The sequence below is a fragment of the Nilaparvata lugens genome, chromosome 3 (assembly GCF_014356525.2).
Source record: "Nilaparvata lugens isolate BPH chromosome 3, ASM1435652v1, whole genome shotgun sequence".
NCBI classification, from domain to species: domain Eukaryota; kingdom Metazoa; phylum Arthropoda; class Insecta; order Hemiptera; family Delphacidae; genus Nilaparvata; species Nilaparvata lugens.
Window position 1 is genome coordinate 96,128,953 of NC_052506.1, and position 24,334 is coordinate 96,153,286.

At 34.0% G+C, this 24,334-nt stretch overlaps 1 protein-coding gene across 1 annotated transcript; it reads right to left on the reverse strand.

The window, feature by feature from the left end:
• Positions 1–344: 344 nt before the first annotated feature.
• LOC111057541 (transcription factor IIIA) lies at positions 345–23,995 on the reverse strand. Its single transcript, XM_022344974.2, has 8 exons — positions 23,975–23,995; positions 15,521–15,916; positions 13,750–13,856; positions 12,191–12,312; positions 10,522–10,713; positions 9,122–9,273; positions 4,725–4,960; positions 345–2,332 (listed from the first exon to the last, which is right to left on the reverse strand). The coding sequence occupies exons 2-8, from the start codon at positions 15,903–15,905 to the stop codon at positions 2,066–2,068; spliced, it is 1,461 nt and encodes a 486-aa protein (XP_022200666.2). The 5' UTR covers positions 15,906–15,916; positions 23,975–23,995; the 3' UTR covers positions 345–2,065.
• Between the last annotated feature and the right edge of the window lie 339 nt (positions 23,996–24,334).

The window sequence follows — 24,334 nt, forward strand, 5'->3', positions numbered from 1 at the left end:
AGGTTGTTGAATTGGTTCATGGAAGTGGAAAATTATCTTGAGGAGTCACAAAATAACGCGATTCTGAGTGGCCCAACAAGAGTGTTCAATATGGATGAGTCAGCTTTCTTACTGAATTTCAAGGGCTCAAAAGTTTTGGCTAGGAAAGAATACAAAACTGTTTATTGTACAATAAATAATTATGGAAAGGAGTGCCTCACAGTATTGCTATCAGGAAGTGCTGCTGGTGTTGTCACACCCCCAATGGTAGGGGGACCGGGGCACGTTTTTGCGCGGGGCATGTCTTTTGATCTCAATTTGGCAATCTACCACTAGACTCAGTACCGACCGGACAACACTGAAGGCAATGCTTCTAATCGGCCATTACGGCAGTTTCATTTGCTGTTTCCATTGTAGTTTCACGTCACTTCAAGTGTTTTTTGTCAAGGTGAGTAAATGTTCATGTCATTACAAAAGCATTAAATAAATGTATATGCTTTGAGTTGAGCTGTCATCTGAGATTGTGTATTCAACAAGCACATTCAACTACACATGTTAGTGTGGTAGTTTGTTCCAAACTCATTTGTTTAAATGACTGAGGTTATGTTAAAGAAAAAAGATGGCGATGGGGCATGTTTTCGATTTCTGAATGGAGCACAATTTCGCATTGAAAAAGAACCCTTACAATTTCTAATACAATTTTGAAAAATATAGTCCAAATGTATCTTCATCATTAAATAAAATAAATAAATAAAAATAAACATTTTTCTTTTGCAGTCCCAAGTAAGATAATAGCCTACAATTTTGCTTGCTTTACTTATTCAACCACAAAGCTCTAACATTGGTAGAAATTTATAATAATTTCCTACTTTTTCATATCAGTAATTTTTTACAACACAAGAAGAAGTCTGAAAGAGGTAATTACACCATATAGACCGTGCTTGAAGCAGTGAACAAAGTGAGAGAGGGGAATAGCATGAGAAGTGCATTCGACTTTTGAGGTTATGGTTGACCATGCTTGTGTTGTTTGGTTACGAAAAGTTCTCATGAATGATCAAGATAGATATGGAGGATGAATTTCAATTTTATTGTATTTCCTTATCCAATTTATTGGAACTAACTTCCAATAATATAATTTTAAAATATTTTTGTAGCTCAATTGAATATAAAACTTGACCGTGATTAACCGTGATTGAAGAAGTATTGACTTATCTGATTGATTCTCTTCAGTCCTGAGTATCCATAACATGTTCAATAGATGTTGATACACTATGAGTTTCAAGGTGCAACACCATACACAGTGGTTGAGATTTTAAATATAAATAATAATGTACTTTGTATCGTGCGAGAAAATTTTGGAAAGAGGATCTGAAGCTGAGAAGAGGCTGTGAATACTGGTAAACCTGCTGTTTTGTAAACAATTCTGAATCATATTGAAAAATAGGCGCTTGAAACAACAAATCAATTTTCAAGATTATCATGCAATGAGACAGCATTTGAAAGTCTTATTCGTAAAGTAGATGAGGTTGATAAAAAAAAATTCACCAATATGAGAGCCTTACAATTTTTTACCAGGAAATTTTGTTTAAATAAATGTTAAATCAAAATAGACTGGATTATATTCTCAAGAATTATTAAAAGAAAAGAATAATTATTAGATAAAAGTCCCGATAAAAGTTGCACTGTAAGTCACTAATTTGCCTGATATTCCATATTATCTATCAATATTTATCGGAATTCAACCAAATTGTACTTGGTTTAAAAAGGTAAAAAACATATAAAAGATCCCGATTGATAAAACTTTATAAAATTCCTCACGAAAAATTTATAACGATAAAAATTGTCGATAGTGTGTAAAGATTTGAGAAATAAATTTATTCAAGAAAACTGAAATAATTAGAGTTAATTGCTCAATCTTAGAAATATTTAGCGCTCAGGCTTATTTAATTAAATAAAATGGCTTATCAATTTATTAACTTATCAAATCATTTGTATTGATAATAATGAGAAATTGTAATAGCTTATACATCAAGATATCACAATAATTTTGATATTCAGTCAAATGTTTCATCTACTTGAATTAGCATCAACTCACATCATCAGCACAGCCCGGCGGAGGAGATTCAGTCAGCTGGTCGATGATTTCCTCATCGGTGTCGAATTCATCCTTATTCAGGAGCTGATCTTTAGTCTGCTTATCGACAATCACACTAGACAGTAATTCAGCAGTGGTGGATTTCGGTATGTCAGCATCCTTCCTTCTAGCTCGAGGTCTTTTATCTTTCTGTTGTGGTTGTTCAGCAACCGTGGAGCCGTCCATAAGGTGAAGTTGCATGTGCTTGGTGAGACTTTGCTAAAAATAAAAAAGAGCACATTCTTGAAAAAAATGTAATCATTTAATATCAATTTTAGTCGCTCTTTAAAATGGAGTGATAAATTCTAAACAATTATTTTTAATATCAAAATTATTTATAATAAACTTACAATCTTGTGGTGTTAATATACAGACCATAATTTCTTATTTATTCAAAATTAAAATCAAACTCAGTATTTTTTGTCTAGGAAGGATGATGACCAATACATTGAGGAGAGTGACACCTATCAATTACCTACCAAGATTTAATTCTTAATTATTTGAAAATACACCTGAATACTATAATTCAAATGTTTGTGTAGAACATTCTAATAAGACTTTCTGAAACTGCTATCAGCGACCCTGGTCGTTTTACTGAACCGATTCAATGGCCCTATATCTGCCGGTTCAAGTTGTCCTTTCTATTTTGGAAAGGATTATAATATTAATTGGATCAAAAATAGAAAACTGAAATACATGCAGCGTCACATTTGATTTGTTGGTGCTTCTGAAAGTAGTGTAACAGATTCAGTACTAAATGCAAGGACCAATTTGAAGAAAGCAAGCGGCTATTTGCGCTGCATAGGGTAAACTGGTAGGTTATTTATGTATACATTATTGTCACTTATTATAGCAATACTCCCATTTGATAAATAATTTGTGATACTGTACTATATAGATCATTGTGATAGGTATTATAATAATATTTCACAAGTAAAATTTAAAGTACAAAACACATTGCCAATCAAATAATACGTTGATGAGAGATGAACTAAGTCTTAGTTATATCTAAATCTAAAAAACCATCAAGATATTGAAATGTGTCACCGAGTTTGGGGAAGCGATTGGTGTCGTGGTCGCGCTGATAAGCTATCGTTAATGCTGCAATGAGAGTCAATGTCGACCAGCGCCAGTGTGTGGGTGGTTTGCCAGCACTGACCGAGATATGGACTAGGCATTACCAGGCTGGGCAAACATGTGGCTGCGGCCTAAGATAAGTTAAGCTCCATGCGCATACTCCTTCCGTTGTAAGGGTGACCACTTCGAGAGCCGAACTCCTCTAAATGCCATTTATGAGTTTAAAAATTGCTTCCCAGTTGTTCGGAACCCACCTTACGCTGTAGGTCCACTCACATCTCATCACCCACGCACAAGCTTACAGCTCATGTGAGCATCATCCTCAGCAAAAATTTATGGTGTCAGATTTGTTCACACCTTAGGCAATAAGAAAGTAAATTAATTTATTTTGGTTTATAAATTAACTATTAATTGAATTTATAATGTTTGATTGATTAATGTTGCTGGTGTCAAGTAAGATTTTTTTTTAAATGAATGAATGAATTTATTCGCCGAAAAAACAGAATACAAAAAATATATAAGAATATGCTACTGCACTTGACTAAAATACATACATAAAAGTTATGGAAATGTTAATTTATTTAATTAGAAACAATAACGAAATGATATCCTTATTCATAGTATAAATAATAATATTAGGATAGTATTATTTATAATATTAATATTATAAATATAATAAATAATATAGACTATTAAGAAACATGTGCTCAAATTAAAAAATATTCAAAATTTTCAAAGAGTAACTAGACAAGTCGCTCAAAACTTAATCACAATTGAAAGAGTTGATAGCACCCTATCCCGTAGAAGTATTTCATATTTGAGAAATAAACTCTATAATAAAGTTCCAAGAGGATGGTTGATAAAGAAGCCTAAAATAAAAGATTTCCATACCTGGGTGAAAGAAAATTATTTTTATTCAATGAATGATTTGGTTTAATATTGATTGATGTTGTATGAATCTTAAATTCAGCTTTATGTATATCTTTAATTTATTGTTATTTCTTAGAATGGAATATTTAGTTGGTTGAATGTTAATTACTGTTAGCCTATATTATAATATTGTAGGATCATTTTATATATTAATATTAATGTATAAGTGAATAAGTTATATTAAGACTCCACGTCGGCGTACAAGTTTTCTTTTGCCGACGTGTAGCACAAAGTTGTCAATTTCCTTTCAGTTGTATTCTGTATATATTTTTGTGCAATAAACGATTTGATTTGATTTGATGATAATTATGAAGATTTAATTTATTCTCACATGCATGAGTACAGTAGGTGAGGCAAAACACCGACAAAAGGAAGATTCCTTGTGCACCAGTGTGAGTCGTAGAATCAGCTTAATCAGAGTAATATATAAACTTGAATTTACCGTTTTGTTCAAACATGTTATTTATAATATGAAATTGATTATTATATAGAAGTCAAAGATTGGAAATAATTCAAGTTCAGCCATGCCTTTATGGCTCTTTCTGTGTTTATTACTTCGGAAATTTTCAAGTGAAAATTCACTTTCTAGTATATTTATGAATACCTTCCAAACGAATTTCAAATGACAGGCTTGGAAGGGGCAGACGTAGCCTTGGCCCTGGTGCTTCTGACGCATGTGCTGCAGCATGTTGCGACGGCGCGTGAATATGCGCGAACAGCCTTGGTGCGTGCACGGCCAATGCGCGGCGTTCGGTTCAGTTGGGTGCACCTCCTCCATGTGCACGCGCAGCCGGCACTGCATCGCAAACTCCTTCGCGCACAGCGAGCATCGAATCACGCCTACAACAAACCACTCCACATCACTCTTCAACCCCAGCCAACAAACCACTCCACATCACTCTTCAACCCCAGCCAACAAACCACTCCACATCACTCTTCAACCCCAGCCAACAAACCACTCCACATCACTCTTCAACCCCAGCCAACAAACCACTCCACATCACTCTTCAACCCCAGCCAACAAACCACTCCACATCACTCTTCAACCCCAGCCAACAAACCACTCCACATCACTCTTCAACCCCAGCCAACAAACCACTCCACATCACTCTTCAACCCCAGCCAACAAACCACTCCACATCACTCTTCAACCCCAGCCAACAGTGCTCTGGAAAATGTTTCTAAAAAGATGCACTTGTAAAGCATTCATTCCTTGTAACCTTGTAACCGCCAACGCTCCCCATTCAACCAGTGCTGACACTTTGAAGTGAATCGAATGTCACTAAAGCTCTAAGGCTGGCCACTGACCGTAGGACATGCATGTACATGTTCATCTAGCATGTTTTGTCATCAGCGAAAGGCTTCTTACATGACCAACCAATAAAAATTGCGTTCTTCTAACACAAAAAATAAGAGTTTGTGTGTAGAGAGGATTCCTTTGTGTGATTTTTTTCCTTCTTTTTTTGTGTTACTGTACGTATTATAAATTTTTGGCAATTCCTATACTCTGATTAGAGTCTCTGGGAAGCTTTAAAAAATAAACCAATGGAAAATTACAAATTGTAATGATAAATGATTTAACCTCAAATAGAGCAGCGAAGTAAAAATCCTCAACAACAACTAAATCGAAGATACAAAAACCTAACCTCAAAAACTGTGCTCGAAGCCTTTTGCTGTGATGGCGCAACAATGTATTGGCCCGCCTAAGGAGCACTGTGAGCATTCCTTGTAAATAACGCCAACGCTTCCCATTCACAGAATGCTGACACTTTGAAGTGAATCTCACTATAGAATACTATTATATTAAGCAAGCAATTTCTGTATTTATGGTTATATGGTTATCTAGTTATCTGGTTATGTATGTCCAACGGATCTCGAAAACGGCTCTAACGATTTTCACGGAATTTGGAACATAGTAGGTTTATGATATAAAAATTCGAGTACACTAGGTATCATCCCTGGGAAAACTCGCTGAAGGACATGAAAAGGATAATTCATCCTTGGAAAAACAGCTGAGATTTTCGTCGTTTTTGGATATGAAAATTAGTGAGCGAGTGCGTCTGTGAAAACCAAAATATCTCATCCCCGAAATTCACAAGCTGACGTAAAGCCAAACTGTAAAATATAAACACGACCTAAACGATGACGAAACCTTGAGAGTTTGAAAGGTAAAATTAATTATAATTAATCAAAAATGAATCGAAATAGAAACATATCTTCGTGATGTTGCCAAATTCATCAAATAGTTAAATTCGCCTTTAAATTCTTCAACACTAGAACTTTTTTTAGCAGATGTACAGAGCTGTTGGTTGGCCTTCCCATGTGTAGTATTTTGTTTATAAAGTGATGAGACATAGTATTAGCAATGACCATACATTTTCAGTGTTCATAATGTATGAATAACATTCCTTTTTTTGAATAGTAGAATTAGGAGTAATTCTCAAGTGAAAACCTCATCATATAGTTGTGTATGTTGGGCAAATTTTTTAAGCTGGGTTTACACCAAAGTTATTAACAAAATGTTAATAACTTAATAATCCTTATAGATTCTATTAGATTGAACGGATCTTAACAAACACATATGTTCATCATGTGTATGATAAGATATGTTCAATCTAATAGAATCTATAAGGATCAAGTTAATAACATTTTGTTATCAACTTTGGTGTAAACGCAGCTTTACTCTAAAAAGTCCAAAATAGTAACTAGATGCTATTAGTGTAGAATAGTAAATAGTAAATAGTAAATTAACAAATATAGTAGCAAACATAGTATATCATTCTATAAACTATAAATATATTATCATTTCCTCTTTCGTTATAAAATTTGTATGCTTTTGTACCCTAGAGCAAAGCTCGGTCCCCCGATATTATTTAATATTAAATACAATCAAATCGATCAGCTGTCAGCTGGCTTATATGTCATGCATGGAATTATAATAATAACTCAATAATGCAATTTGAACGATTTATTACTTTCCTTGCCCTATTACCATAGGTAAGGAAAGTATTGCTTTCCGAAAAAAATTAAGGTACCCCAATTTCTACATTTCTATACGTTTCAAGGTCCCCTGAGTCCGAAAAAGTGGTTTTTGGGTATTGGTCTGTATGTGTGTGTGTGTGTTTGTGCGTGTATGAGTGTATTTTCGTCTGTGTACACGATATCTCATCTCCCAATTAACGGAATTACTTGAAATTCGGAACTTAAGGTCCTTACAATATAAGGATCCGACACAAACATATTCGATCAAATGCAATTTAAGATGGCGGCTAAAATGGCGAAAATGTTGTCAAAAACAGGGTTTTTCGCGATTTTCTCGAAAACGGCTCCAACGATTTTGATTAAATTCATACCTGGAATAGTCATTGATAATCTCTATCAATTACCACAAGTCCCATATCTGTAAAAATTTCAGGAGCTCCGCCCCATCGATGCAAAGTTGGATTTCAGATTCCCAATTACCAGGCTTCAGATACAATTTGAACAAAAAAATTCGAGTGGAGAAGACTGAGCATAAAAATCTCTACAATTAATGTTGAGTAACATTTTCACCTAAAATTGAAATTAAGCTCAAAATTCGAGAAAATGTGATTATCCAATTGCAAACTGTTGGCAACTGTTGATTCTATTAAATCATTCACTATGAAGAGATATCAGATCTCGTATGTCTCCAGCGTTATTATCCTGTCACCAGCTGGCTTAGATCTTTGTTTATAAGTAGACTTGTGATGCGCGTGAACACTAGCGTCAGGTGATCAATTCTAATAACGGCAAGGAAAGTTGTGTGAGTGCGCCACACCAGATTTTTTTGGCTTTTCACTTCTTTCAACTCGAGCTGACAACAGTTATTATATAAAGATGATGGTCCGATTGCACAAGAGCCAGTTGAATTTTAATCATGATTAAATGCCACTAGAACCAATCAGAGGCTTTTTCAAGAAGAAGGCTTCTCTGATTGGTTGTCGTGGCCTTTAATCAAGATTAAAATTCAACAGGCTTTTGTGCAAACGGGGTTAAATCTGTAAAAATAGGAGCTGTAGGGCTGACTACAGTAAAAATACTTCACTTGAATGGGCTACTTTTACAAATTAATAAAAACAATATGGAAACTTGAAGTACCATAATTCAATATACCATAGTATATAGTAGTACCATAGTACTACCATAGAGAAACATTAGCGTAAGTAGATATCCCATGGTATAGGGAATTTATGTCGCGACTTTTACTGTTATCTCAAGCCGATTACTGTCGATTATTGTAAATTTTTACTGTTTTGTTGGAGTGAGAGTGTATGAACGGCACAATTTGAGAGACTACCAGCGTCACATAGCTTCATGGGAAAGAACTAAGTGAACTATCGGCTTGGGATAACAGTAAAAGTTGCGACATAAATTCCCTATACCATGGGATATCTACTTACGCTAATGTTTCTCTATGGTACTACTAAGTAATGAAAATGACCTAAGTTAGGGACGAAACTAGTTGTTGTAATATTTTAAATAATAAAGGATACTTCAAGTTTCCAAATTGTTTTTATTAATCTGACTACAGTAACTATATTACCCAGTACATTACTACAGTAACTTTATTGTGTAATATAGTTACTGTAGTGCTGACCAGTTGAAAGCACTACTTAGCTACATTGTCATTCTCCCCAGGACAATATCCTTCATGAGAGGTGGATGTTTTATAAGTAGTGTTTAGAGGTTGAAAGAAGGCTGATTGGGATGTCCTCTTATTTTAGCCTTTCAATCATAGGGAACTTGAATGTAAGCCGAAACATATTGTAGGCCAAATCTATATAGATACACAGTAGAATCTAATCTAATCCAGCCGAGCCAGAGTCCATGCATCATCCTCAGAATAACGAATCAAATCATATCACACAAGAAGAATGTGAGTTTCAGATTCAATAAATTTTGCAATTTATGTAACATATACAAAGTAGATTTCATGATACTGTAACAATAAACAGAGGAGTTCTTGAAGTTTCAACTTACTATTATGTATGACTTTATGCTTTTGAAGTTCTTTGAATGTGTCGAATTCCAAAGATTCACAGCCAGGAACTGGGCACTTATATCGCCTATGAGTTCGACGATGTTTCCGTAGCTCTTTGTTAGAAATATATGCCTTTCCACAGTAATCACATCTGAAAATAAAACAGACCTTTGATGACTGCTGCAATTATTGAAACACGAGCAAATAATATTAAAACAACTGGTAATCTATAATTTCTCGATTCAATAAACATAGTTGTAATAATCTATTTCAATTGCAGAATTGATGTTTCAATTTCTTCAATTATTGATTACCATACTCAAGATTATAGAAGAGTGATTATCAAATCGAGAACCTATAAAAAACTATAACATAAATTCAGTTAAAATAAATGTTCAGCCAAAATTTTTGCTCCATACTTGAACCAGAAAGTTTAGTTACAAATTTAACTGCAATAAATTGGCATTGCTCTAACATATTTGTAGATCAGTAAAGATCTCAAAGTCAAAGATTCGATACATTATAAAGAAATTTGGAGAAGGAAATGCTTGAAATACTTTTTCGTCTTTGTGGATCAGTTGAGACTAGTCAGGAGGTCAACATAATCAGAATATAATATGCCAGCAGATGTCCCTACCTTCGATGTCCGGTGTTAAAATCTAACATTTTTATTTGTACTTATATCTGGAAAACATACGTCTTACTGATAAAATTCTATACAAAAGCTGGATAGATTCCCTATAGGGTTTATTACATCGAATTTTTAAAATCATTCATAGTTTTTATAGATATTTGCTCCTGAAAGTATGTAATTTTGGAAAAATCAGTGCGGCTTCCCATTTCCTGCTCATTTAAGTTTCTATGTATAAAAACCGACATGTTGTTTAGGCTATTGTCTTGTAGAGCCTTGAATTCCCAAAATCGTATATCTCAGAGACCTGTACAAGACTTCCTGACCTGAATTTCCTGAATTCAAAGACCAGAGACCTGAATTCAAACTATCATAGTTACGTGATTAGTAAGGAATATACATAGAGCAGTAATTTTATACTCAACATTTTCTTAACCTGTGAATTATTTCTCTCATACTCACTATTTTTATAGGTTTTTCAGCAAATTCATAAAATTTATAAGCCTACTATTTAATAGTCCTCGACCATATATTATGTTATTTGCATCATATATTCAAGACTTGGATTATTTTCAGTCTTTACTGTACCTAGAAATTTTGTGGGATGTGAAATCTTTGGAGAAATTGTAACAAAATTGCAAAACCTCTATTTGGACAGTATTCAAAAGTGAGAATACGAGAAGTTTTGGTCTGTCTCTTTTTTCTTATTTTATTTTTTTGTTTCAATGGATAAATAGATAAATCGTTTATTCACTTTGTATTACTCACTTGAAAGGTAGAATGTTATCATGCTCAAATCTGTGTGTTTTTAAATCATTCAATCTGGGAAAAGTCTTTTTACAATCTGCACAAACAAGGCCATTTTTATCTAGAACTTCATGTCTCTGTTCATGCTTTCTTAGTCCTGGTACAGTGCAAAAGCCTGGATGATCAACGAGCCAGCAATTTGGATGCGTACATCTGAAAACATCATTCACATTTGCAGTATAATGTAGGTTACTAACATTTTCATGATACATTTTATCTCACAAAAACTATATAAACATTTCAAAACAAAAATTGCAGAACTGGAATGCAGAGGAATTGTCAAAGTGATAGATATAAATTATAAAGAATGATGAGTGACACATAAGCGATTATATCAATTCAAATGGGTCAATTTTTGGAAAAATCTTTGTATTTCCATAAGTTTCATGATAGAATGAAATTGGAGAGATTATTGAATGAATAATCAGCTCTCTTAGCTCCCAAGTGTGTAAAGTTTAAGGTAGTAGTAGTAGCGCAATTGGCAAAACACAAAAACAATACGGTATTGACATAATTAATTCATTCTATCATCAGTCAAATCAATTGATTAGATGAACTTGGAGTCATATGCTATTCAGGTATCTCTTAGAAAAATGTATTGTTCCATATTTGAATTTAATTCTTAGAAAATACTCCTAAACATTCTATGTTCAAGAATTGAACCTCTTTAGTATTTGATTGAAACTATAAACCTTATAGAAATAGACACAGCTTCTCCAGATATCTGTGTAATTCACTTGTAAGCTGATTGATTTTGAATAATTCTATAGTCTGATTATCCGATCTTCAGATTAGATGATATATATATATATAAACTTTTTTCTATGCAGCTTAGTGATATCGGATTATCGAGGAATTCCTTTTCTTTTCATACTATATCCTTCAAATGCAACATTTCAAAAAACCTTGTATATACATCGACGCGCAGTTGAAAAAGGAATATTCCTGCCAAATCTTATCAAATTCTATCTACGCATTTGGCCGTAAATGCGTTTCATACATACATACAGACAGGCAAAAGAAAATCAGGGTTAAAACCTAGACCTCACTACGTTCGGTCAAATATACATGCTGAATCCGGGAAGTAATGTCAATGATTTGTTTTACAAAGCCATTGCACATTGCAGAGTGCTGCGGCACCGGGAGATAAGTAGTTTGATTGGGATCTTGTGAACAAAGCCGACTTTGCGCCAGTTGTCTCCGCCCTGCCAACGACAGGGAGAGAGCGCTTCATTTTGAACTCAGACGAAAACATCTCTCACGGAAATCCCTGTAAAAACTATCCGGCAAGGTGGAGACAACTGGCGGGAGTCGACTTTGGTCACAAGACCCCAAACTACTGGACTCCCCGTGCCGCAAAAGTTTGAAATGTAAAATAACTTTGGAAAAACCATTGACATTACTTTCCGGACAGACCCTGTATATATTAAATATTGTAAATGGATGGAATATCCAAACCAATCAAGAATTCTATTTCTACCTTAGAGATTCAAGAGTAGGAGATTCAACAAATTCGTTAGTCCTTTCTTTGAATGAATCCAAAATTCTTCAAATATCATATCAGTAAGTTGGTATGTTTAGTAAGAAATGTTTTGAATTTATATAATTAAAAATAAATATGATTGCTTACTTATATCGTTTAGTGTCACTTTCTGGATTCTTAGCTCCGTGAACCTTGAGATCGTGCCTACGCAAATGAGTTGGGTTGGTGTAGCTCTTTGTGCAACCAACTCTAGAACACATAAACGGCCTCTGCAACCAACAAAACGCTTTTCAACGATATTTTCATTGTAAAACACAAATCACAAAAAGCAAAGGAGAAACCAAGTACAGGAGACATGCTCTTTTACACATATTGTATTTTACCATGAATGTTGGGCCCCTTCTTCTTTTGATAGCTTTAGGCAACACAACATTGACAGAATCGCTAGAAGACATCTTGTAAAATATGAAATTCTACTCATTTACAATAATAAGCGATCTATAGTAACTATTAGTCTCTATAAGCTATTAAAACACTACAGCCTAAATTGAATGTAATAAATCATACAACTAAAAACCGGCACTATAATCATTATTAACCCTCCGGCAGTCGCGCTGTTGTAAAAAGTACAACAGTGTCAGTTTTATTGCTGCACAAAACTATTGAATTGGGTGGTGTCAGTGAATGAGTCACCTATGCATTCTAAAAATTTCCCCCCTCATTCCACTGAGTTGCAGTATCAACCGAGCAATGTTTCAGTCTTTAGGTGCCATTTAGTCGCGACAGTGCATAAGTCGCACTGTGCATAAGATAGGGAAAGACTGTATACGGGGACTGTAAACAAACCAATAACACAGAATTCTTATTGGGCAATGAAATGGTAATCATCCAAATGTTAATAGGCATAAAATAATCCAAGAAGATGGAAAAGTAATAAATTATACAATTAATTAATATGTTTTTACAGTAAACAGAGTACATAACACTTGGAAAATTGGATGTTGTAAAAACAACGTCAATTAATTACTAAAAGGTTAATTACTAGAATTTGTAGGCTAATCTCCACTCAATTTGCTAAACAAAATTTGTGGTTTCGGAATGTAGTTGGATTTTCTAGGTTAGGTTTTACATGCTTACAACGTGAAACAAGTGTCATGGCGGCTCACTGCCACCCTGTTCCACTCTAATCTGTCGTTTCGTAACGTAACATTAGTTTTCGTTGGTGAAATTAAATTTGTTAATCTTTCGTTTGTCATCAGTTAGTGTTAACTTGAAATTACTAAGCGAAGCGTTAACGTTAGGGTGAAACTCACCCTAAAAAATGAAAAATAAATCCGGTCACTGACTCCGGCCAACAATAATGTATTGTTACAAGCCAACATGTCAACAATAATGTTTTCCGATTTGCTGATTCTCAGCTGTTGGTGGGAATTAGCCAATTGGGGGACATTCTGGGTGGTTGTTGGCTTGTTGGCCGGTGATCGATGGCATCACACGACAACGTTTTGACAAATCTGCTTTGACGAGTATTAAATAGAGTATTATTACTAAATGAGGCGGAAGAAAACTGGAACCAAGAAAGCGATAAGAATTTGTATTTAGGCCTGTATCAAATTTTCCTCTGGTTGATTATTAATCAAAGAAGCGTTAAACCAATATTAATAACGAATAGCTAATAAAGAAATGTTGTCAAAGCCGATACTCACTTCACCAGTATGCCTGCAGTGGTGGGCAGATAACTTCCAAGGCCTCGAAAACGTTGCAGTACATCCGGGGTAATCACACGCATAATTTTTGGCAAGTATTTGTTTAGCTGAAAACAACAATAATTATGATTAAATATTTGTGAAGCTGATTTCTCAATAAAAAGCATTTCTCAATAACAAAATATATTGAATATTAATTTGTTCATCCAATGTAGAAAATGATCAATAAGTGGCAAACTATAGGAACAGGTTCAAATTGACTTTCAATAGGTTTAAGCTGGATTCCCACACGCCTGTAACAGTGAATGTGACCGACCGCTACAGTAAAAATATAATTTCGACCTGATTGGACTGTTCTCACTCAGCACGGCCTAGCGAGTATCCAATTTGGTCGTATAGGAATAATATTTTCACTATTGTCATACATAAAATTGATCCATGTATATTATTTTTGTGAGTTAAAATTTTAAACGCTCATTCATTTACTTAGGACAATAATAATTTGACGATTCAACTTCCAGCCGTCAACCGATCTCATCAAATTCACTGACACTGGTTTTTTGTAGGAGTCCGGCTTTAATTAGATTGAAATATGGTCTCATTACATCAAAAGTTTGTGATACTGGATATTGAAGAGTATTTTAGTATATTTGACAGTTTAAGTTCAGGATTTAATTAATACTATTTCAAGGATTTAATTATATAACTTAAATAAAAAATTCACAAGGGGCAAACATAGACAGCGTAGTTTAGAATGGATTTTCTCGAAAAAAATGCTATCATTTTCAATAGAACTATTATGGTAGACAACTTTCACTACAGTACCCATGAAAAATGCTTGGTAAAAATTGTAGTCTTTGAGAAACTATTAGAATAAAACCACCGCATTTATTTATTGCATTAGATAAGAGTTTGAACAGGAAGTGCAAAGCAATTTGGCTTGGTTATCCGACAAAGATAAATATGGCCAGTTTGTTGTCGTTGGAGTGTGGTAGCTGTTGGCTTTGAGAAGAAGCTCTGTCGCTATTGTTATTTGATCAATAAGTTTCAGAGCCTTCTAGAAGATTTGTACCAAATGACAGAGCCTTATCTAATTGTTAAATAACAACAATTTATTTGTATAGTATCAATAAAGAATTCTGAATTTTAGAAGCCGTCTAATCATTCCAATCATTCAACTTAGGTTCACATTAATTTTGATTTGAATTACAAAACTGAGAGATGTAAAGAATAAAAGGTAAACTTCTTTGTTCTCTAAAGTAAAAGAATTAAATTTGTAAAAGTGAAAAGAATTTGCCATATTGTTTTGAATTTGAAGTAGCCTACACATATGATATTGATCATCAACATCCAACTTTTCACATTGAGACAACTTTAATATAAATGTTAACCAATTTCCTTGCAGACATAAATAATGAATTTGTAAAGGCCGGTAAGTTTAGCTAGATTAACTAGCATATTGACCTGCAACACACCACTACAGAAAGAATAGCAGAAGATTTGTCTGTTGCAAATTTCCTTATTCTCAAGAAGCATCCAACTCAAATACTGTAGCATGGCTTCAATTAAATTTAAAAATTATATGGCAACACAATCAGTAGGATACTGACACATATCAATTTATTGCTTGGCAGAATGTCTCGAGAGCATATCATTATTGAGCTGACTGAGAATTGCATTTTGGGTGGCCAGCAAAGTAGAGTTGATGGAAACTTTTTACCTATGTGACATTCACTAAAACAATACGGTAAACCAACTTTGAAAAGCTTACCTCTTTTATTAGGCTTTTGTTTTGATGAACTAGGTTTTATAATATCATCGTCGTCCATTGAGTCAATTTTTGAAGTATCATCATCCATGTTAGCATTATCGAGTTGAGTTGGTTCATAATCGGATGCAGAGCTTTCATCATTTGAAGTTCCTGGATTGTTGTATGAAATGTCTTCACTATCAATATTATATTCACTATCATCATTATTAGATTGTTCCAAATCGCCTGAAGAATCTGCTTCAAGAAATGTGAATTCTGATTCTGAAGAATGTTTGACGGTGTTTCTAGAAGAGTCGAGACATTCTTCATTTGCCTTATTGGTAGATGATAGTTTAGCAATAGAAAAATTGCACGTAGAAGAGCTCAAATTACTATCAGATTCCATTGCTCCAAAATCTGCCAAGTAGAAATATTTAGAGTATCGCAAAAAACACTTCGGATTAACAAACAAACTCAACTCAATTCTAATTGAAAAACTATAATTTTCAAAAGTCATTGCATTATGACTAAGAACGCATTGTCTTGTAAAGCATTTAAGCACGTAGGCACACTGTTTACAGCAAGTCAGCAACAAGAGTGTTATAACTTTTGTTCAAGACAGTTTTTACAATGTTTAATCTGAGTACAGTGAAGTAATGTTGTAACTTGTGCTTCAACTTTGAAACCGTACCTTATCTGATGTTTTACTCACCTCACCACAATTACTAGAGCCCTAGTAATATTAAAAACTTTTCACTGTCATAAATAATAAAAAGCAGAAAAAAATTTAAAATAGTTACAAAGACAACTTATTATTTTATAAAATCCTGCCGTGTTTCATAAAACGGCAAAATTCACCTCATGCTTCCCAAACTTTTATCAAAACGTGGGAAATTCATCATTCAAAGCACTGACCACAGTAAAAGGATTAGTCCAAAACAATGGCCTTTTAAATATTTTACTATTAAGTTAATATTCTGAACTTTTTAAATATAATTAAATAATTTAGAAATTAAACAAGAACAAACAGTAAATTAACTCCATACACCGAACGGACCAAACACGAATTGAAATTGAAAAGGTTAGTTTACCACAAGTTCAATGTAGTCTATGCCAAACAAGCATTGTAATGCGCATGTGCAGTTAACGTTTTTTTGAACAGTATTGTTCTTTGTGATAACGGTTACTGAGCAGTTTAAAAGGCTCAGTTATTATTATAGTCCAGTCACTAATAATACATTGGTGCATGCAATTTATAATTGTAGTTCTGATTTTTTAATATAATATTATTTGGGTATATAAGAGGAGTCCAAAACCAATTTCTTCATGCAAAATTTCCTTGTGCTAGATACAGAGTGGCCCAAAAACCTTGTATTTTAGGCTCATTTTTGAGTTTTCAGCTATTTCTGACAAATCTCGTAATTGGAAAGAAACATTTTTTGCTCTCGCCTTTTTTTTAGATCATGAAATTCTGAATAAAATGAGATCATTTGGAACTCTTTATCTCCAATAGTACTAAGATATGATTTTTCAAAAATGAGTGAAATTTGAAGGAAAAATCAATTTTGATGAATTTCAGTTTATGATCAACAATATTTTCCGATTGTCAACATTTAGATGTATAATTCAAAATCCCTCTAGGCGTATTTTTGTGCTCTACAATCTGAGATCAGGGAGAGCGCTCTATCTCAAATAGATTTCCAGGTACACCTGACAACAATGCTCCTTGTATTGTGAAGAACACTTAATTTTCAGCTTCAACCATCATCACCAACTACATTGTCTTCATATTGATATTTCGCACAATGACATATAAGTTCATGAGATCATGTTCTATGAGAATCACCCGCAAGATGCACTTCATTTCAGTATTTCCTAGTGGAGAGGCGCGCTTAAGGACACCTCAAGGATCAAAATTTCAAACACTTATAGCTTTTGACACAATGCTCAGATTTCATCGTACTACACTTCATTCTTCTCGGCTCGTCAAGGCGGTTCAAAATCATGCATCATAAGTCAAATTCGGTTGAAAAATGAAAAATGTACTGTTGAGTGAACTTACGCCCATATTCCAGGTGTATATACCTACATATTTTACACTCAATATTTATTTAGTTGAGTTTAGCACATTCTATAAATAACCTAATGGGGCGATAGTCTCAATCATAATATAACAACAAATTCTATAGAAACAATTATAATTTACTCAGGTACTATCGTACATAATTGTTATTTTTGTTGCAATTTTTAACAATAAAAAGAGCTTAAGTGTGAATGATGAGCTCGTTTTTTTCGCACAGAGTTTATTGAAACGAGGTGTCAGCTCAGATAACGCTACTCCAAGTTCCTGGGTCACAACCAGTCTTGATCTATATTTACTTTTCATGTCAGTTAGAGCAGTAAACCCAGTTTCACACGAATAAATTGTCGCAAATGGAGTCAATATCTTCAATACATTTTCACTCAAAATTGGGTGTTCCATTTGCACACCAATCCAGAAGGATATGAGAGAATATTCTTCAAACTTAATTTTAAGCATAGAGTCACCTTGGAGATCACTGAGGTTTTCTTTACTCATTTATTGATAATTCAAATGGGTTTTGAATCCATGCCAAACCATTCAAGTTCTCATTAAAATATTTTCCGAAACTACTTTTGAGGATTTCTAAATTTTCAAAAACGTATTTCTTCTCATTGACTGGAGTTAGATACATTTCTTCAGTAATAATCTTAAGATTGGGAAATAGCTCCAAGTTGTCACTTTTGAAACCGCACTCGTACAAACTTAGCTTCTTCACAAAGCTTTCCATCATTTCAGTCCATTGCAGAATGTTTGCATCTATTCTCTGCAAAGACTTGGATAGGACATATATTTTCTCAAAGATATCCGCCATGCATTCTAATTGCAGCAAAAAATCTGAGTTGGTGAAAAACTTTGAGTTTTGGTGGTTTTTCTCAAGCAAAAGTGTAAGGACTTCATGTCTGAGCTCAAATATTCTATAGTGAGATCCACGTTATAATGACAGTATTTGATTAACTTTGATGTTGCTATCCTTGTCTCTATCATTCGACAAAGTAGGTATTCCTATCACTTTATAGCTCCACAACGATGCCAAATCTGTTTTTGGCAATGTAGAAATATAATTAATTGATGCAGAGGCAAGGCAACGCTGTTCTTCTATCTTTATCCACTGCCATTATAACTTGGACCTCACTATAGTTAAAGCTTTTCCTTTTGATAGCCAGTAAGCGAGCTTCAGTAAGAAACAGTAGAGCTGTGTGTTCTGAGCCCATGTCTTCACAGAGAATCCTAAAAACTCATAACTGCATGCCGTTTAATGCTGTTTGGTAAACCTTTTTATTCTTTTTTAAATTGGATAATCTTTTTCAATATAATTGTTAAGATCTTAACAACCAATAACTCGCGTATTGGACCACTTAAAAATTTCAGTTTTTCTCACTCTTATAATGATCTTGATAATTATATTAAAAAAGATTATCCAATTTAAATAACAAAAAAGTGTACTGAACAGCCTTAATGAGATTGACTGTTTCAACGACCACATGTAAAACCTCCATCAAGTTCAAGAGCCATGCCTTTTGCTGCTAAAGCCTCCCTATGAATTATACAGTGTGTCCATCTAGCTTCTGGTGCTACCTTTTTGATCAATCCTCAAAGTCCAGTGTACTTTCCTGACATAGCCCGAGCTCCATCTGTAAAAATTCCTACACATTTGCTCCAATATACGTGGTAGGTCCAGAAAGTAAGTTCCGTTTGGTAATAAAATTGAATTGTGTACAGATACAGAAAAGTTATTTATTGCACAAAATTCTACAACTCTTAACTACTTTTCCACATAACTACCGAAATTTTGCAGACATTTGTCATAGTGTGGCACCAGTTTTTGTATGCCTTCTTCATAGAAAATTGCCGCCTGTGTCTTTAACCAGTTGGAAACAGTTTCTTTCAGCTCGTCGTTTTCAGCTTGTCGAAATTTCAGTTTTCCGGTAACAATTTCATGCATTAGTGATCGTGAAATTTGGGGAAATTCCATAGCGAGAGCACTAATTTATTGTAAACCTTCGGTTTTCATGGATCTTGTCATCAATCGCGTGAACCAGTTCTTCTGTAACCAAAGATGTACGCCCACTTCGTTCTTCATCAAGCACATCACTACGTCCGTCATTGAACTGACAGACCCATCTTCTCACCATTGAATCACTCATCGCACTTTGTCCATAAACATCGCAAATTTGCCGATAAATTTCACTTGGGTTCACTTCCCTTGCATTCAGAAAACGAATCACAGACCTGATTTCACAAGCGGCGGGATTTTCAATCAACACCGACATTGTAAACAAGCACAACAAAACGTACGTGGCTGACAGTGATCTCCAAATGGCGCACGTTTCTTCTCCTTGATACAGAGCGTCTACCGCGAATGTGCGGAACTGCGATGGCAGCGCTGTAGCGGATATAAATTGAAACGGAACTTACTTTCTGGACGTGCTATCGTATGTCAATGTCCTTCAAAAATGTATCAATCATTTGAAAAATGCTTTCACTGGTATGTGGGAGAGTGGTAGGGGGCTTCGGGAAAGTCAATATTTTTTCTCTCCCTATAATTTTGATGATATACTTATTGTATCAATCAATGGAGAATAAAATAATGAAAAAAGAAAGATGCTTATAGTAATAATTATTTTAGATGTAAATTCATATAATTTTTCAACTAAGCTTCGCCCCCCCCCCTGAGGAATCATCGCGCCCCATTTAGGGTCGCGCTCCACACTTTGAGAACCACTGCTCTAGGACATTGTATCTGGGTAGAAAACATATCTGAATATCATATTTAAATTATTGTCCGGAAGTCTTCAGTAACTAACACAGCAGCCATTTTGCTTTTTTCACGTATTATTTTTTTCTGAATAATGGTTGAACATACGGAATTGAAACTGTGCACAATCATTTACAACAGCTGGACAAAGCTACAACAAAGTTATTATAATTTTTCAAATTAATAAAACAAAATGGCGGCCATTTAAAATTTTGTTTCTCAAATACCTCAGAAACGGATGGTTTTACAAAATCTTTACAAGAATAACGTTTTTCAGTAAATTTATTTACCTTATTTACCTATCGATTAGTACCTGATTTTCTAAGATTGGACAAATATTAACGGAGATATGGCAGCTTTAGTGGTTGGTGACCCACCTTTAGAGTGTTAGGTAACGCTATTTAATTGTTTGAAATTACCTAAAATCGCTTGCTATTAATATGCGATGCAAATAAAGATTGTTGTATCATTGAGGCGACTCTATTAGCATGCCTTGGTTTGCACTGCAAAAAACTTTCAGTGGTCACTTATCACTAAGGCGATAAGGCCATATCTCAGTTGATATTGGTCCAATCTTGCAAAATCTGGTAATAATCGATAGGTAATTGAATTTACTAGAAAAAATTATTCTTGTATTTTTTTGTAAAGCCAACGGTTTTTCAATTATTTGAGAAACAACATTTTAAAAGGCCGCCATTTTGTTTTATGAATTTGGAAAATGATCATAATTTTTTTCTAGCTTTGTCTAGTTGTTATGAATGACCATGCAAAGTTTCAATTTCGTATGTTCAATCATTATTTGGAAAAAAATAATAAGTGAATAAAGCAAAATGGCCACTGTGAGTGTAACTGAAGACTTCCGAACAAATTAAATATATGATATTTAGATATGGCTTTTACCCACGGACAATACCCTAGAGTATTGGTAGGGAGTTCGCACTTCAAACTATGAGCATTGGTTAGATTGCAACTAATAATGTTATTTAAGAATGTGTTATTCAATAAAAAAGATATTATTTAATAAAATGCAGCTAGTTTCGAACTTGATTTTTCCACAAAAATATTGAACTAGTTGAACAAATGCGGGAACGTTTCTACTTAGATGAAGAGTGTGTGTATGTGTAATATTAGTGTTAAGTAATGAGTAATTGCTAATTATTTGTTAATTATAGATGTTTCTTTCTCATTTATTATGAAACCTACTGTACTACTGTCACTTGTATAAGAATAATTGGAGAAAAAAAGTATGGAAATTAATTGATGAGTTATGTTTTGTGTTCATATCCTAAGTCAAAAAAGCTATTTGACCATAATTATAATTATATTGTGATTCGTCACTTTATACTGTGAGCATTGGTTGAATGGGGAGCATTGATGTTGTTTAACAAAGGAATCCTGAAACATATCCTGATGTAAACCTCACAACAGACACTATAGTTAGGTCCACCTTATAATTGCAGTATTTGATGAACATTGGTGTTGCTATCCTTGCTATCATTCAACAAAGCAGATATCACTATCCTTTTCTAGCTCCACAGCGTTGCCACATTGTTTTTCAACGACAAATAAATGTAATTGATTGACAAAATATTCAATTTCAATAAATTATGAAAATTTATTTTTAATAATTGAATAATATGTATCTGTGTGATTAGTATTCTAAGATCTAGTCCAGTCAAATGGTCGTTTTTCATGAAACAGTCCCAAAAGAATTTTTCTTGACGGTTCTATATGTATTTTGGGGCACTGGATTCGAATCTGGAATTTGGCGGCTTCACCCCAAAAACCCCCAAAATTTCGGACTTTTTTCAATTTTCCCATTTTATCTCGTGAACCTTGAGTTTCTCAAGAAAAATCATTCCCGACCAAATTAAAGAGAATAAAATTCATCCAATAAATTCTCCATCCAATAAATTGAATGGTCGCGCAGGATTCTACCATTTTTGGTTCGTAGCTACAAATTTTCAAAAAAGGGGTATTTTTAAGGGGTTTTCATAATTATGCAAACCTACCACTTCTACCCTATACAACATGGATATTTTTCTAGTATAGATAAAAAACTACACATCACGTGAAAGAACAATTCATTATGAACATGATTCCTCAGGAATTTTTGAATGTAGTATTGGGGGAGGGGGAATATACCCAAAAATAGAAAATCATGTCCTACAGCCAAAATACAAATTTTTCATTATAATACCTTTTCAAGGCCTTCCTAACAAAAAAAATACATATTTCGGCTGAAATCATCTCACGCGGGCTATTTCTATGAGAATCACCCGTTAGAAACATTTAATTTCAGTATTTCCTAGTGGGGGATACGTCAAGGATCAAAATTTCAAACACTTATAACTTTTGACACAATGCTCAGATTTCATCGTACTACAGCTCATCTTACTTATCTCGTCAAGGCGGTTCAAAATCATGTATCATAATTGAAATTTGATAAGAAAACTCGTTTAGGTATTTTAGCCACTATTTAAATACACAGAAAAATGGCCAATTTCTATATTCAAAACTGTGTATCTCGGTAACCCGAAATGATAAAAAATGGTACTTGGTCTTGATTTGAAGAACAGAATCTCCTCTTTCATGCAGTTTCACGCCATTTCACCAAACTGCTAGAGGGGGGGCAAAAACCAAGAGGTATGAGGGTGGGGGAAGGAATACCCCCAAAGGATAGAGGGTCCTGGGGTTTTCCCTATAAATTTTAGATTCGATGTTATAATATTCTTCATTTTTTCCAGTTTTATACAAATGTGGTTGAAGTATCAATACAAACATATACATTATTAGTTATTGAATCATGAGATATTTATTCTAAATATAGCCCTAAAGTAGGAATACACTGAAACAGATTTCTTGAAAATCATGGAAACAGAGATAACTTTTTCTTTTACTATGACAACTTAAACTATTTCATTGGGGATCATATTCTAATTTGAAAATAGCTTTCAGTTAGAAAGCTAAAGAAACATTTCCAATAATTCTGTTCCAATAGTTCTCACCAACTCTGTACATACATTTTTGATTGTCTGATTGTACCCTTTCTTTTTCTTTCACTGTGACATCTTGCAACTTGTTAATTCTCACGTTGCAATTTATGCAGTAACTCACTTATTGTGCCCTGATTAATAATTGTACCCATTCTTTATAATTCAAGCTTCAACTATACCACAGAGAAAAATATATTCTTTATTACTCCGTACCCGTAGCCATACTTTGAAGGCAAAATTTTGCTACATTGTTGATACTGTAGAAGGAATTATTCTACTGCTGTTTAAAAAAAGTATTAAATCAGTATGAGATTCTATAAGGATTCGTGTAGATACACCAGAATTTTCATTATTTATCTGATCCTTGGGGGGCCTAGGCCCCTCCTAGGCCTGTAAAAATATAATCGTGAGGTAAGATACGTTTGATTCAAAAAATCAAGAAATTTGCGATATTTACCTCATTTTCACAATCTCGACAGTTTTTCGATAATAAACAGGAAAGAGGAGAAAATTCTCTACAACCTCGACTACTTTTTCGATTTTTTATCTGAAGTGTTTCACAAGATACGCAACTTTGAATATACGAGACTGTGGAAATGATTAACATATCACAAATTTTTCGCATATTCAAAGTTGCGTACCGTAGCTTATTGTGTTTGAGACGTCACTTCTGGCGCTATCATAGTTTCACAACTATTCTGTTCCACACTCCTATCTCATGCAGTCGTTAACCATATCTATAATAAAATAGTTGACTTATACACGTACGGGATAGGAAAATTATGTCCAATGCATCATCACGTCTGAACTACTGGACTAATTAACTTGAAATTTTGCATATAGGCTAGATTCTTAAAGATGGTTATTAAAATAGGCCTATTTTCAGTTCTTCGAAATTTCATTACGTCAAGTTTGAAAATAGTTCCTTGCGAAGCACGGCTTCCTGCTAGTATTATATTTATATATCAATTTGGAAGACCAATAATCTGTTATATTAACAA

Bases quoted from the DNA above. Each gene is read 5' to 3' on its own strand.
- LOC111057541 (XM_022344974.2), bottom strand. From the start codon at position 15,905: ATGGAATCTGATAGTAATTTGAGCTCTTCTACGTGCAATTTTTCTATT. The intron at 12,313-13,749 runs GTGAGTATCGGC...TGTTGGTTGCAG, and splicing joins ACTGCAGGCATACTGGTGAA to AGGCCGTTTATGTGTTCTAG. The intron at 9,274-10,521 runs GTGAGTAATACA...TTTTATTTTCAG, and splicing joins GATAACATTCTACCTTTCAA to ATGTGATTACTGTGGAAAGG.